General features: G+C 35.1%; 1 protein-coding gene across 9 annotated transcripts in view; it reads left to right on the forward strand.

The window, feature by feature from the left end:
* LOC100517025 overlaps nucleotides 1-16,581 on the forward strand; it is a 431,209-nt gene that overhangs the window by 54,416 nt on the left and 360,212 nt on the right. For 8 of the 9 annotated variants that reach the window (XM_021085287.1, XM_021085289.1, XM_021085290.1 and 5 more), the window contains one exon: nucleotides 1,082-1,287. The exons of the other annotated variant lie outside the window; for it this stretch is intronic. In XM_021085287.1, the coding sequence (XP_020940946.1) occupies nucleotides 1,082-1,287 (206 nt within the window). The remainder of the gene's footprint in view (nucleotides 1-1,081; nucleotides 1,288-16,581) is intronic. 9 annotated transcript variants of the gene reach the window in all.

Raw genomic sequence — 16,581 nt, forward strand, 5'->3', positions numbered from 1 at the left:
CCATTGGCTCATGTTTTGTATTAGAACTAGCAGATTTTATATAAAGTACCATTTCTAGGTCAAAGAGGCTATGCTTCTTTCAAGGTAAATGCTAATAGCAAAGAGTTATTTGGAAATTTGGGCAAACAAATAAATGCAGCTATTTTTGTTATGTGCCAATAATAATTTATTTCTCTTATTAGGACAAATAAAGAGCAAACGAGGAAGGAATCATTATGTTTTTGTAATTTATGTGAAAAGAAAATATAATCTAAAATAAATTGAGTGCACATATAAAATAAGTAACTCAGGTGCAAATTATTTATTTATGAAATGAAACCTCTTGAAAAGAGAGAAATGCTGACAGCAACTTGGTATGCAACATACTAGACTTCTGTTCTTACCCTTACATTTTCAAAGTCATACATGGTAATTTAGTTGCACTCCCATTAATATTAGTGGGAGTTTTGAAACTTAAATTCTTACACACATCTTTGAAATTGTATAGGTCAGAGTAAATTGTTAATGAAAAACCAGTTTACATTTTTTGTGAAATACTTTCAATCTCTTGCCAAAGATGTCCTAGAAGTCACCTTCATTCTAGTCGTAGGAGAATTACATATAAGGTTACTCTTTAGAGGTCATCGTCTTTACAGCAACATGGATAATAATCATATTAAAGAGAAAAAAGTGTTTTCTCAACCCCTAAAGAACTCAAACGTTTAGGACCCATGTCGTTTTATAGTAAGCAAAGGACCTTGGACCCTTTCAATGGAAACTTTCAGCCCAGTGCATCTGATCGGTGATAGAGGCATGCTAAGGTGAATTTTAATTAGGACTAAATTGTGGTATTACTCTTTCATACCCTGAACATCTGTTCCCTTCAGAAATGATGATTTATGCAGGCTATCAGAGCAGACAGCTTGCTACAGCTTATGTCACGGTTAGTGGGAAGCTGGTGGTAGCATTTCAGAAAACCAGCATCTAAATGGAGACAGGCCAGTGTACATGATATAGGTAATAGGGGGAGGGGAAGCATGATGTGTCCATTTTTAATTTTGAAGCCAAATATTGACTTGACTTAAAAAAAATTCTCTTCTAGACCATCTGTTGTTGATGAAGAAAGTTACTTGGACAATGAATGGGCTGATGTTTCCTACTGATATCAAAAGACGGAAAACCAAGCCTGTTCTTTCTAGTAGAATGAAGAAACTTACTGAGAAGACTTCAGCCCGAATTCTTTTCTTTAAGAATGGCATGGGGCAGGATGGGCATGAGATAACAGTGGGAAAGGAAACAATGAAAAAGGTAATTTGTATTAAATATTGAAGTATAAATTAAATTTCAGAGTTTTTATAACTCTGGAAATATTCTTTTCCTCTACATATCAGTGTCAGCTAATAAACTGAAATATTAAGAAGGCGTTATATGTAAAAGGTAAAAATTCAGCTGTTGTACAGATGTAATCTTTTTGCACTAACAGCATTAACTTACTTTGATAAAACAACAGTATTTCAGGGAAAAAAAATGGCTAATATAGTTGGCAATTTCCCTAGTTAAAAGTTATGTATAGAATTGAGGAAATATTCTGGTTGGTTATGATATTTTATAAGATATTTAGATCGAAGCCAGTTTAACCTAGCGTCAAATCTCAAATCTGCTCCTTCCCATTTAGCATAGTAATAAAACCTGGAAACACCTTTGCTCTTCGCAACAGTAAATAAAGTCTGAAACAACTGGGATTCACTTTAAAAGTATCCATATACGTTTTAAAAAGTAAATCTGGATGGGCCTAAGAAAAAAATTGTAAAAGTCCAGTAAACTTTAAAAAAACAAATTTTAAGGTATTACTTGTCAAATGAACACATGTTTTTTAGAAGGTGCTTATATTTCCCAGATCTTTGATATTTAAAAATATAGAGGAACTAGATCTGGGGACAGGGCGTGGTGGTGGGGAATATATAGAGGAACTAATGGGAATTTGAAAAAAAAACAACCTTTTTTTCAGATAAATATTTTTCCATAAATCTTAAAGTAGCTTGATAATAATAATAGCAACTAAAATTTATTAACTATGTATTAGAAAGACAGTAAAACATAACCAAACTGTCTAGATTTTAATCCTGACTTTGTCCTTCACTAGCCATAAGACTTTGGGTAACTTGCCCTGTCTGAGTCTCAATTTCTTTATCAGAAAACTACTGATAATAATAGGCCTACCTCGTAGAATTGATGTGAATATTCAATGCAATATTATATGTGGAGTAGAATGCATGACACCCAGAAAGTTTCCATTAAATTCTTATCTTGCTATTCTTATCTTTAGGACTTATAAATATACATCTAATAGTTAGAAATTATTTTTCTTATTAATGGGAAATATTTATTATGAAATTAAGATAGGTGTAAATCACTTTTTTATACCAGACTCCTTTCAAAATGAGTATTAATTTAAACAGGTGAATAGTTGACTAGATATTAGAAGTGATATTAGAAGTTTTTATTACTGAAATACATATTTCTTAATCTCCTTATTTTTGTGGTTGTTTTATAACCACATCTGGGTAAAAGCGTTTACTGAGGAGGTGGGAAACTGGGTTTTCTTTCCTTTTTATCTGAAGTTTTGGATTATGAGTAAAACAAGGGATATTACGCATCAGAGCAAATTGCTAAGGCAAGTTGTAACATCTTCCCTGGAGATTTTGAAAAATAAAGTGGACATATCTCTTGGATTGTTAAAGTGCAGTCATTCTTGGAGATAGAAGCGAGATTAGATAACCCCTTGAGTTCACTTCAGTTCAATCTCTGTAATTCTATGCCTCAGTGGTAAAATTGGGGTAATAGTCACTCTTATAGATTACATGTTCCTAGATGAAAGGTTGAGTATAAATAAAAATGTCACTGCTATTTTGCTTTTTGACACTAGAGAGCAATTTATTTAAAACTGGATGATCAAGGAATTCTTTAGCTTATTTTTTCTTCTTATAATTTGTAGAATTTAAAGAACCTTCACCACTTTTATAAAACTTAGGACATGATTTAGTAATGAATATGTTTGTAAATATTTATCTAAATATTGCCTTTAGGGTGAGGTAAAGGAGAGGAGGCAACAGAATATTGGTCTTGAGTATTGATAGAACTTTTTGGAGGGAAAAAAATAAGGCTAGCTAATTATTTTGTGAATAAAATTTAAATTTTGAAAGCTTTGTTGATAATCAAGATAATGCCCCAAGTATTGATTAAAGCAGTAGGAATAAAAAGGTGTCATAGTCATAGGAAAAGCACAAATTATTTTGTCGTTTATTATAAAATATTAAGAATGTTGGGGACTAATAGCTATTTTTAGATTATTGCTAAGTAATATAAACCTGAAGTAGCAAGTAAAGGTTATGTGGTGAAGGTTATTGCAGTGAAATAAGGAGAGAATTGGAGAAGATAGGTGATAAAATAGGGTAGTTGGAACATAAACATCCTCTCTGAGCTCAGAATGGAGCCTAGAGGAAACAATTGTGTGGCAGTAATAGGTACAAGATCAAAAGGATATCCATTTATTTGTCTTAGGAGGTTAAGTAATTAAGGAGTTTGAAATGAGGACCAAAATGATATAATTCTTCTCTAAACCCTGGAATACCAGAACTGTGGCCCATCCCTCTGAAACCAGAATCAGATTGTTTTATAATTACTTGGTATGGTTTTAGTAATGATTTGGACCTGCTACTAGGGGTTCTAGGCTAAATATTATCCTTGTGTTGAAGAAGGTATTAGGAAAACTTTGTGGGTACAAGATGCAAAGTAAGTGGAAAATGAAAACTGTCTGCTCCAGGTGCATAACTTTCTAAGGTTCACATTGTGGTAGATAACTTATTTTCCTTGAATTATCTCTTAGAATCATTGTCAGAGAAGTGGTATTAAACTGTGTAGATTATTGTATTATCCAGGATAGCATCTCCTTTATGAGACATCTTTATTTTTTCCTCAGCAGTTAATCATTATAAATTATTTACTTATTTTGTTTGGTTTTCTATGTACTATCACTACTGGCATGAGATTACAATGACAAAGAAAGTGATGAAAAAGATAGTGGAAAAGACTTGAGTTCTCCCACTCCATTTTGAACTGATTACCTACCATGACTATCCTGGTGTCTCCCTTTACCATCAACTTGGGAGTTATCTTTCTCCCTCTTCTCTCTTGGATGCTCTTTCCTAGTCTTCATCTATCTATCTATGTATCTACGTATCTATCTATCTGTGTGTGTGTGTGTGTGTGTGTGTGTGTGTGTGTATTTTTTTCTTTTTGGCCACATTGTGGCATGTGGAGTTCCTGGGTCAGGAATCACATCTGAGCCACTGTTGTAACCTATGCTACAGCTGCAGCAATGCCAGATCCTTTAATCCACTCTGCCGGGCTGGGGATGGAACCTGCATCCCAGTGCTCCAGAGCTGCCACCGATCGCATTGTGCCACAGCGGGAACGCCTCTTTATCCATCTTTATTTACTCTATTGTTCACATATTCTAGTGACTATCTGAGAAAGAGAATATGGGAGATAAATTTTTTTTGAGATCTTGGGAAATCATTCTTTCCTCCAAATATTAAAGATATTGCTCCATTGTTTGTTTCTAGTGTTGCTCTTGAGAATTCTGATACACTACTGATTCCTAGTCCTTTGTAAGTGACCTGCTTTTTTTTCTTAAATTGAGGTAGTAGATATACTATATTATATGTTTCAGGTGTACAACATAGTGATTCACAAATTTTAAATGTTATATTCCATTTATAGTTATAAAATATTAGCTATATTCCATGTTGAACTGTGTACCCTTGTAGCTTATTTATTTTATACTTAGTAGCTTGTACCTCTTAATCCCTACCCCTAAACTTTGCCTTTCCCCCTTCCCTCTCCCCACTGGTAGCCACTAGTTTGTTCTCTGTATCTGTGAGTGTTTCTGTTTTGTTATTCATTCGTTTGTTTTATTTTTTAGATTCTATATATAATTGGTATCATACAGTATTTGCTGTCTTTCTGTGTCTGGCTTGTTTCATTTAGTGTAAAACCCTTCAAATCCATCCATGTTGTTGCAAATGGCAAAATTTCATTATTTTTATGACTGAGTGGCATTCCACTGTACATATATACCACATCTTCTTTATTCATCTGTTGATGGATACTTAGGTTACTACATAGGCTACCTGCTTTTAATTTTTCCTTTCTGAAAACACTAGAATCATCTCTTTGTTCCCAGTGTTCAAAAGTTTTTTTCAATATGTGCTAGATATTCAATGTGTCTTTTCAGTCTGAAAAGTCTCATCCTTCTCTTTTGAGAAATTTTGTTGAATTCTTTCTTTGATGTCTTTTTCTCTACTTTTTCTGTTTTGATCTTATGAACTACTACTTTTATATGTTGAATCTTCTGAGCTGAACTTCTAATTTTCTTATCTGGAAGACTTCCTTATCTTTTCCCTCCAACCCAATGAATTATTTTGCTTTTGCTTTTTGTGCTACCTCTGTTTTCTCAAGTATTAGTTTTGTTTGTTGTTTTTATTTTTGATCTTTTGTGTTTTAGGCTTTTCTTAAAGATGAGTTAATTTTAAATCAGTATTTAAAAGTGAACAGCTAAATGATTGAAATTCTTTTGAGCCACAGATATATCTTATTTAGGGTTGGGTCTCATTGGAAAGTGTTTTGACTAGGATTTTTCTTTGGGGTGATATTTCTAATTGTTATGTCTGTATGTATTTTCTTTGGGCTGATCAGTTTCTCTAGATAGACTCTGCCAATTTGAGCAGTCTAGGAGCCAAGTAGAGAAGAGGACTGAGTTGCACTTTCAGTAGGTATATTTTCACTTAATTCCCCTCTTTCCAGTAAGCTTCACTCACTTTCCACTTTGCCTGATGCCTCTGATTCCAGAGTTCTTCTGGTTTAGTCTCTGCAGAGAACAAATCTCCTCTCTTCTCTTCCGATGGCAGAAGTATGGTTGCCTGAATGCTTGGTGTTGAGAAAGGGTTCTGAGGGATTTAACTGCTTTTTATAGAAATAGTTAACATGTGTTCAGCTCCACTTTTTAGGAGTATCTGATGACTCAAATTTCTAAATCTTTCCTCAGTTCTGCGATACAGGGCAAGTTTACTTTTACTAGCTTAAGTTTCAACATTTCTGGTTTGCTAGTCATTTACCACGTAATTATCTTTCCTTTGGCTTCCAGAATTTTTGTTACTGATATTTCCTTTCTGATTCTCATTCCCCCTCTCTCTCGTAAATGTCAAATGTCAGTCTTTTGTTTAACATTGATGAAGCTAATTTTTTATGATAAAAAGATAATTCTAATATCCTCTACCTACCCCAGTGGATTATTTTGCCCAGTCTCTTGGGATTTGTACACCCTACTTTGGAAAACATAGTTTTAAACTACTTGAATGAATACAGAATACTTCCTGTCACCTGGAGGTATCAAATACTTACTACAGGCAGAAGTCCTGCAGTATTTTTCAAAGTATGGTCCATGGAACACCTGCATCAGAATCACCAGGGCTATGTGTTAAAAATTCAGATTCTGGGCCCTACTCTGATTCTATTGGATTAAGAATCTCTTGAGCATGGATCCTAGGAATCTGAATTTCAACAAACATCTTCAAATGTTTCCTAGCCCCACTAAAGTTTGAGAACTCTTCTTTTGGTGTTCTAAAACCTCAAACATACTAATTAATGAAAATTTTCATAAAATTCTTATATTTTCTGTATTGTTCTCATGTGGTATAAGAAAGAATAAGTTGTGTGACAGAGAAAACAATTTACGGGAAATTACATCACCGATTGCTAGATTAGAACTAGTGCAAGGAGTTCAGAAGTAAGGAAGAGTTAGTGGGAAGGGAGTAGTCTGTGTGTAGTAAGACTGACTTAGGAAAAAAAATACTCTCAATATTTGTATGCAGACATACTTAATTGAGTGACTTTTCCCTGTTATTACTGAAAAACCTAAGTATTGAGGAAATTACTCACGTATGACTATCAAGATATAACTAAATAATAGATTTTATGAGATGCCTTAAAACTAGAGGAAAATTTAGACTTGTATGATATGAACCATTTGTTAATTTGAAAAATAGCTCAATAAGCCTAAACAACAATGATAAAAAACTTTAAGAAAATTTTCAAATTTAAGAAAGACCCAATTCAAATATAAATTGGTGCAACCACTGTGGAAAACAGTATGGAAGTTCCTTAAAAAAAAGCTAAAAGTAGATCCAGCAACCCTAATCCTGTATATATTTATCTGGAAAAGACAAAAACTCTAATTCAGGAAGATACATGCACCCTAATGTTCATAGCAGTACTATTTATAGCACCTAAGACATGGAAACAACCCAGGTGCCTAGCAATAGACGATTGGCTTAAGAAGATGTGGCATATTTACACAATGGTATGTTACTTAGCCATAAAAAGAATGAAATAATGCCATTTTCAGCACCATGGATAGACTTAGAGAATATTATACTAGGTGAAGTAAGTTGGACAAAGAAAGACAAATGTTACACAATACCACATTTTTGTGGAATCTAAATATGATACGTGGAGTTACCTTCCGGCACAATGGGTTAAGGATCTGGCATTGTCACTGCAGCAGCTTGAGTCACTACTGTGCTGTGAATTCCATCCCTGGCCCAGGAATTTTCATATGTTGCCAGAGCAGCCAAAAAGTAATAATAATACTAAAATATGATACAAATGAACTTACTTACTAAATAGAAATAGACTCACAGACATAGAAAACAAACATGTTTGCTAAAGGGGAATAGGAGGGGAGAGGGATAAACTAGGAGTTTGAGATTAACAGATACAAACCACTGTACATAAAATAGATAAGCAACAGGGATTTACTGTATAGCACAGGGAACTATATGTAATATCCTATAATAACCTAGAATAAAAAAAATCTGAAAAAATATGTAACTAAATCACTTTGCTATACACCTGAAGGTAAGACAATATTGTAAATTGATCACACTTTTCTTTTAAAGGAAAAAAGAAAAAAAAAGGCCCAATTCAGTTGAAAAATACCACATGAATAGCATGACTGCAGAATGTTCACACACAAATCAGTAACTTTAACCACAGAGATTTTTCTAATAGTGTGGATGAAAGAATTTAGAGAACATTTAGAGATCCAAAAGTTAGCACCTGGAGTAACATTTGATTAGGGATGCTCAGCATGTATTCCAGCAGTGGAGGTCATGCATAATTATTTATGTTTGAAGTTCTTTAAAGAACTCTTTATAAGAGCAAAAGCCTGTTGATACTATTATTGGTTTTAAAAATTAGTCTAATGTTCATACCATGGTTTAATGTCAGATTAAAGGCAGATTTTTTAATATGGAATTTGATAATGTAGTTTATTCTCAAGTGATGATGGATAGTCAACTGTCTCCTATTTATTTAGTATAAATTTCAGGATTGTATAATTGAATTATTTCAGAATTTTAGAAATAATTACATGGTAGTCTAAATTTTTTTGAATTAAATCAAAAGGGAAGAAGGGAAATATGGATTTTGTCAGCTGAAATAAAAAGAAATGAGAATTTTTAGTCTAAAGATTTATTTACTTTGTAGATGGCAGTTAAGGACAGTCCTTAACATTATGTTTTAACTCCTCTAAACAGTTGAGATATATACATGATATTAAATCCAAAAAGGTAAAGTTTATTTTCGTTCTTTTGTTGAAATGTCTTATAGTTTTTATACTTGCATTTTATATTTTAATATACCTAAGTTGTTTAGAACATATAACAATAATAGTTAAATTGAAGTTTATTAAATTAACTTTCATAATATCTTACCATTAAAGTACCTTTGTTGAACTTTATCTAACTTCTGGACATTATAATCACAGAATTTTATGAAATAGCCTAATCCAACAATTCAGAAAACCATCACTTAGAGAAGTTAACTGCCACATCCAAGGTAGATCACCTGGAATAGCTACGGTTAGATCCATTTCCTGAGTTCAAGAGTATTTTTTTTTGCTATATGAAACTGCCTTAAATATACCTTTCTTCATGTATTAATTCCTATGTCTGCATTTAAAAAATGAGTTAACACAATCATTAAAAAAATGAGGCATTTGTTTACAGTCATAACAGAATAGCCAGTAGCAGACCTAGCCATCCCACTTTAAGTAACTGAAAACTGGATAAAATATATAAGATAGCTATTTTTGAACATTAGAAAGTAGAAGCACTAGACCATAATGCTTGAGAGAAGAGGAGAAGTTGGAGTCCTACAGTTAACCTCATCTTTATACTAGAGGCAACTTTTGGACTGTGGTGTAGGGAGAGAGAATCCAAGAAAAGCACAGTGATCCCCACAGGCTGAAAAGTAAGACATCAAAGTTCTGGGAGGCTGGAGTGGCTGGAACTTGGCGTGAAATGCCATAAATAGGGAGATATTTGGAGAATAGTTTCCAAATTCTGCCCAGGGGCCTCCCTGTATCTTTGGCTAAATTCTGAGTTGCTCATACTCATGGCGAACACCACAAAGCCTGGTACAAACAAGTACCAGGGAAATAGCAATTAATGGGGTCGTAAAAAGGAAACAACTATAGGAGTTTGCCCAGATTAAGGAGACCTTTGACCAGTTAGAGGGAGGAATTTTGTTGAACATATAGAGGATTCATGAAGAGCCCAGAAAAGGTAATCATGAATCCAAAGAGCTCAGTGAAATCTCAAGAAATGCGTAAGGATTACAATGCCAGATTTGGAAGTCTTGTACTACTTGATTTCAGTATTTATTATAAAGCTAAAACAATCAAGACAATGGCATTGGCTTCAGCATATATATATATATATATATATATATATATATATATGTAAAGAGCAATAGAAGAAAATGAAAAGTTCAAAAATAAATTCACACATATAGTGGAAAATTACTCTTGATAATTCAATGAGAAAAACATAGCTGTTTTGACAAATATTGCTGGAAATTGAATATCTGTATAATAAGAAATTACCTCAATCCCATATCTCATCATAAAACTTAAAATTAATCATAGATCTATTCATTAAAATAGTAAAACTGTAGTAATTCTCAGAAAAGACATTCTTTACAACCTTGGGGTACAGAAAAATTACTTAGATAGGACTAAAAAGTGTGAACCAAAAAAACAAAAAATATTAAATCTTTCTTACCCAAATTTTTAAAACTTCTGCCCTTCAAAAGGTCACATTTGTAAAATGAAAAATCTAGCCACAGACTGAGAGAAATTGTGGAGAAATCACACATCTGACAAAAAATTTGTATTCAAAATATATCTGTTTATAGTATATATTGTATTCTCTGACAACTCAATAGTAAGAAGAAAAAAAATATAAAAAAAGGTCAGGAGTTCCTGTCATGGCGTGTTCTAAGAACCGTGAGGTTGCAGGTTCGATCCCTGGCCTCGATCAGTGGGTTAAGGATCCGGCATTTACGTGAGCTATGGTGTAGGTCACATGTGTGGCTTGGATTTGGCATTGCTGTGGCTCTTGCATAGGCTGACAACTATAGCTTCAATTGGACCCCTAGCCTGGGAACATCCATATGCTGCAAGTGCAGCCCTAAAAAGCGGAAAAAAAAAGAAAAAGTCAAAAGATTTAAATACTATTAAAAAGACATAGAAAATGGAGTTCCTGCTGTGGCTCAGCGGGTTAAGAACCCAAGATGGTGTCTGTGAGTATATGGGTTCAATCTCTGGCCTTGCTCGGTGGGTTAAGATCTGGCATTGCCACAGGCTTGGCAACAACCTGGAGGAACTGGAAATCTCACGTATGGCTGATGAGAGTGCAAACTGATGCAGTCACTTTGCAAACCAGTTTGGCAGTTTCTTGTCCATTTAAACACATACTTAGCACACAGTCTAGCAATCCATTTCTAGGTATTTACCCAAGAAAAAGAACATATGTCAAAAAAAGACATCTAGGTGAATGTTCATGATAGCTTTATTAATAATAGCCCCAAACTAGAAACAACGCAAAAGTTATTCAACAGGTTAGCACTAGAAATGAATATGGTGATAGCTGCACAGATGCATGTTTACCTGCATTGAAATATACACTTAAAATAGGTACAGTTTACTTCATGTAAACTATACATCAAAATGGAAGATTTAATAAAGCAAACAAAAATGGCAACATAATTAGAATTATAAAAATAATTTAAAAGTAAATACAATGCCTTTTAAAATTGCACTCCAAAAAATCAAATACCTTGGAATACGCCTGACCAAGGAGATAAAAGACTTATATGTATGCCGAGAACTATAAAACATTAATCAAGGAAATTAAAGATGTAAAGAAATGGAAAGATATTCCATGCACCTAGGTTGGAAAAATTAATATTGTAAAAATGGCCATCCTACCCAAAGCAATCTACTGATTCAATGCAATCCCTATCAAATTACCCATAACATTTTTCACAGAACTAGAATGTATGTGTAACCATAAAAGACCCAGAATTGCCAAAGCAATTCTGGGGAACAAAAATCAAGCAGGAGGCATAACTCTCCCAGACTTCAGGCAATATTACAAAGCCACAGTCATCAAGACAGTGTGGTACTGGTACCAAACAGACAGACAGACCAATGGAACAGAATAAAGAACCCAGAAATAAATCCAGACACCTATGATCAATTAATCCTTGACAAAGGAGGCAAGAACATAAAATGGGAAAAAGACAGTCTTTTCAGCAAGTATTGCTGGGAAACCTGGACAGCTGCTTGCAAATCAGTGGAACTAGAACACACCCTCACACCATGCATGAAATAAACTCAAAATGGCTTAAAGACCTAAATATAAGACAAGACACCATCAAACTCTTGGAAGAGAACATAGGCAAAACATTCTCTGACATCAACCTTACAAATGTTTTCTCAGGTCAGTCTCCCAAAGCAAAAGCAAAAATAAACCAATGGGACCTAGTCAAACTGACAAGCTTTTGTGCAGCAAAGGAAACCATATATATATATAAAAAAGACAACCTGAGGAATGGGAGAAAATAGTTTCAAATGATGCAACTGACAAGGGCTTAATCTCTAAAATATACAGGCAATTTATACAACTCAACAGCAAAAAAGCCAACCTCCCAATGGAAAAATGGGCAAAAGACCTGAATAGACATTTCTCCAAGGAAGATATACAGATGGCCAACAAGCACATGAAAGAATGCTCAACATCCCTGATTATTAGAGAAATGCAAATCAAAACTACCATGAGATACCACCTCACACCAGTCAGAATGACCATCATTAATAAGTCCACAAAGAACAAATGCTGGAGAGGGTGTGGAGAAAAGGGAACTCTCTTGCACTGTTGGTGGCAATGTAAACTGGTACAACCACTATGGAGAGCAGTATGGAGGTACCTTAGAAATCTATACATAGAAATACCACATGACCCAGCAACCCCACTCTTGAATATATATCCATACAAAACTTTCCTTAAAAAAGACAAATGCACCTGCATGTTCATTGAAGCTCTATTCACAATATCCAAGACATGGAAACCACCCAAGTGTCCATCAACAGACGAATGGATTCGGAAGAAGTGGTATATATACACAATGGAATACTACTCGGCCATAAAAAAGAAAATAATGCCATTTGCAGCAACATGGATGGAACTAGAGACTCTCATCCTGAGTGAAGTAAGTCAGAAAGAGAAAGACAAATACCATATGATATCACTTATATCTGGGATCTAATATACAGCACAAATGAACCTTTCCACAGAAAAGAAAATCATGGACTTGGAGAACAGACTTGTGGTTGCCAAGGAGGAGGGGGAGGGAGTGGGATGGATTGGGAGCTTAGGATTTATAGATGCAAACTATTGCCTCTGGAATGGATTAGCAATGAGATCCTGCTGTGTAGCCCTGGGAACTATGTCTAGTCACTTATGATGGAGCATAATAATGTGAGAAAAAAGAATGTATACATGTGTGTGTAACTGGGTCACCATACTGTACATTAGAAAAAAAATTGTATTGGGGAAATAACAATAAAAAATTTTTTTAAAAGTAATCTGGAGTATTTAGTTATTCTTAAGAAGTAATCAATTCAGAACAAAATCACCAAAGAATATGTATAAAAAAACTACTTAGAGGACTTCCCTCTGTGGCACAGTGAGTTAATAACCTGTCTTGTCTGTGTGGCAGCCCTGGTTTGATCCCCAGCCTGGCACAATGCCATGTAGGTTGCGGCTGTGGCTCAGATTCAGTCCCTGGCCCAGGAACTTCTATATGCTGTCTGTGCACCCCCCACCCTGCCTCCCCCAAAAAAGGCTACTTAGAAAATCTCCTTTGGTTATCTGTTTCTCATTCACATTTTAATGATAGAATATCAGAAAACATGTATTTCAAACTTCACAAGAAATAATTCCTTTTACAAATCATAGTCATATTCATTACTAGTAAGAGCAAATAACTAGATTTGGTTTCCTTCCTTCCTTCCTTCCTTCCTTTCCCTGTGGGCATTTGGAAGTTCCTGGGCTAGGGGTTGAAACAGAGCTGCAGCTGCAGGCCTGCACCACAGCCACAGCAACATTAGATCTGAGCCGCCTCTGTGACCTACACCATAGCTTATGGCAATACCAGATCCTTAACTCACAGAATGAGGTCAGGGATCGAGCCTGCAACCTCACGGTCACTATGTCAGGTTCTTAACCCACTGAACCACAAGGGGAACTCCTGGTGTGCATTCTTATCACTTACTTTTATGAGAATAAGACAGATAACAAGATAGTAAATTTATCTCCAGGCCTTATTCAGGAAAGTACCTTTAAGCTACTTAATAAGAAGAATAAGTAAACAATAGGTACAAATTCAGCCCAATCTCCTGGCATCTTCAGATTAAAATACTTATCATGCCAAGGACATTTTATTATGTTTCAATTTGTTGAAAATTTGTAATATATTTGACAGTTTTTCAATTAGCAAAAAAAGTCTATAAAAACAGTTTCTCTTTCTCAAATCATTTATGATAAATTGTAGTTCTCGTCTACTGAACAAGTGTAATTAATTTCAAAGGTAAAATATTTTTAGTAATTTGGTGAATTAATTTCATAATTATCCATTCAGTTTCACAGTGTTCAGCTTGCTAAATTTTTTAAAAAATTCTCTCGGTTCTTAATTAAGTTTGCTTCTTAAGTTTATATAGTGATTACTGTTGTAATCTATTTGCCACATTAATAATACTCACTGAGGTAGCTGAAATAATGTTTCTCATTTGAGGAAACTGAGCCAAAAAAAATCTTTTTTTTTTCTATTGGTTAGGATGACTTAACTGCAAATAACAGAGAATACTGATTCAAACAGATTTAAACAAAAGAAAAAGAAGGAGGAGGAGGGGTAGGGGCAGGAGGAGGGAGAGGAGGGGGAGAAGAAGAAGAAGAAGGAGAAGAAGGAGAAAGAAATCCAGATGTAGGGCAGCTTCAAGCATAGTAGGACGGGATTCCAATTACGTTCTCTATAATTTTATGGATTTTGTGCTCTTTCATATGTTGGTAACAGGGTAGCATAGCCTAGTACAAATTTGTCTAGAGGCAGAAAAAGACCGTCTCTTTCCTATGACTGAAAAGGTTTTTCCCAGAAGCCTCCTCTTGTGTCACATTTAGCCAGAACTAGATTTTGTCCATCCTTAAATCATTCACTGACAAGGGTCATGGGTCACCATAATTGACTTAAACCAATCAAGATAATTGTAGCCTTCCTTGAATCAAAAGGAGGAAGGAAGGGTGAACCCTTAATCAAAATCAGGATAGCAAAGATGAGGTATAAAAGGGAAATTAGATAGGCAACCAAGAGTATTGCTTCAAATGTGAGAAGGTTTCCTTAATTTATTTCCCAAGGACAGTATGGGGTCAGTGCTCTGGTACTAAAAATAATTTTTTTCTGAAATTATACATACTTCAGTTACAGCATAATTTTATAACATTGGTCAGAAATTCTATTTGCCAGTTTTATCAAATCTTTAATAACCATATAAAATTTATGATGAAATGAGTTTAAAGGAGATATATATTGGGAATTCCCGCTGTGGCGCAGCAGAAACTAATCCGACTTTTATCCATGAGGATGTGGGTTTGATCCCCGGCCTTGCTCCGTGGGTCAGGGATCCAGCATTGCCATGAGTTGTGGTGTAGGTCACAGACTCAGCTTGGATCCCACGTTGCTGTGTCTGTGGTGTAGGCCAGATGCTGTAGCTCTGATTCGACCCCTAGCCTGGGAACCTCCACATGCTGTGGGTATGGCCCTAAAAAAGAAAATAATAATAAAGTAGACATATGTTAACTTTTTTTTATGATTACTAACATCTGCCGAGCAGCTAGATAAAAAGATATAAAAACCATCCATGGTCCTGTTCTCAAGGAGCTTTTAGTATGGTGGTGGAAAAAGGCATTTAGAAAATGTCAAATTATTAACTATAGAGTAGGTGATATAAGGAGGCCTTCTGAGAAGAGAAAAGCAGGGTTTATTTGGTCACATGCAGAGGATACTGGGATGGCAACCTTTTTAAGCAGAGAGCACAGCATATGAAAATATTCCATGGCAGAATGAACAGGATGAATTCCATGAATTGAAAGGTAGTATATGAGGAAGAGAGTAGCCGTGTAGAAAAGGTTGCAGATTTTTGCCTTTTTTTCCTCTAAAGAGCAGCGAGAAGTCATATAAGGGATTTTAGTTAGGAGCGGGAGAGAGGGTAACCAGATTTGCTTTACATTTTTGGCAGATTACATTGGTGCTCAGTGGAAAACAGATGGAGAGGCCAGGTAGATGCAGGTATTGCTGGAGTCCCAGTGACAGATAATAATAGTTTAGACTAGGGGTCATAGTGGAAATAGAGAAAGTGGATGGATTTCTAAGGTTTTTAGAAGATACAACTGACAGGCCCTTATAATGGCATTGGGTGAGAGACAGTGATATGTTAAGGGTATCAAGGATGATTTTGCAGTTTCTGGTTTGCATATCTAGATAGAAAGAGGTATCTTTCCCTAAGGCAGAGAAGGCTGGAAGAAGACTGGGCTTAGAGGGGAAGATCTGGGATTTGGTCTTGGACATGCTGGTTTTGAGGGATCTTTGATCTGTTTAAGTGGGGATACTGAAAAGGTATTGTTTGGTCTGACGCTCAGAGGAGAGCCCTGAGGTAGGCATACCAGTTTGAAAGGTATGTATGTAGATGGAAAATGAAACCCTGGACATTGATTAAATTGCCTTAAGACAGAATTTAGAAGTAAGGCAGGAAGAGGGCTAGGACTGATCTTCAAGAACTCCAGTGACTGGAATACAGGAGGATGATCCTATGAAGAAGACAAAAAAAGAAGCAGATGAAAGATTAGTAGATTATCCTATTTCAAAATTCAAGGGAAGAAAGGGTTTAAAGAAAGAGGATGTGCTCACATGCTATTCAGAGATCAAAATAAATGAGAATTAAGAAAATGCCCTTTGGATTTGTCAATGTGGTAGTCATTGGTAATCTTTATGAGAGTTATTTCAGTAAAAATGATACTGGAAGCTAGACTGGAGTGGCCTGAGAATAAGTGAGAAGAAAGGAAATGGAAAGAGAGAGATGGGCAA

The sequence above is a fragment of the Sus scrofa genome, chromosome 2 (genome assembly GCF_000003025.6).
Source record: "Sus scrofa isolate TJ Tabasco breed Duroc chromosome 2, Sscrofa11.1, whole genome shotgun sequence".
NCBI lineage: Eukaryota > Metazoa > Chordata > Mammalia > Artiodactyla > Suidae > Sus > Sus scrofa.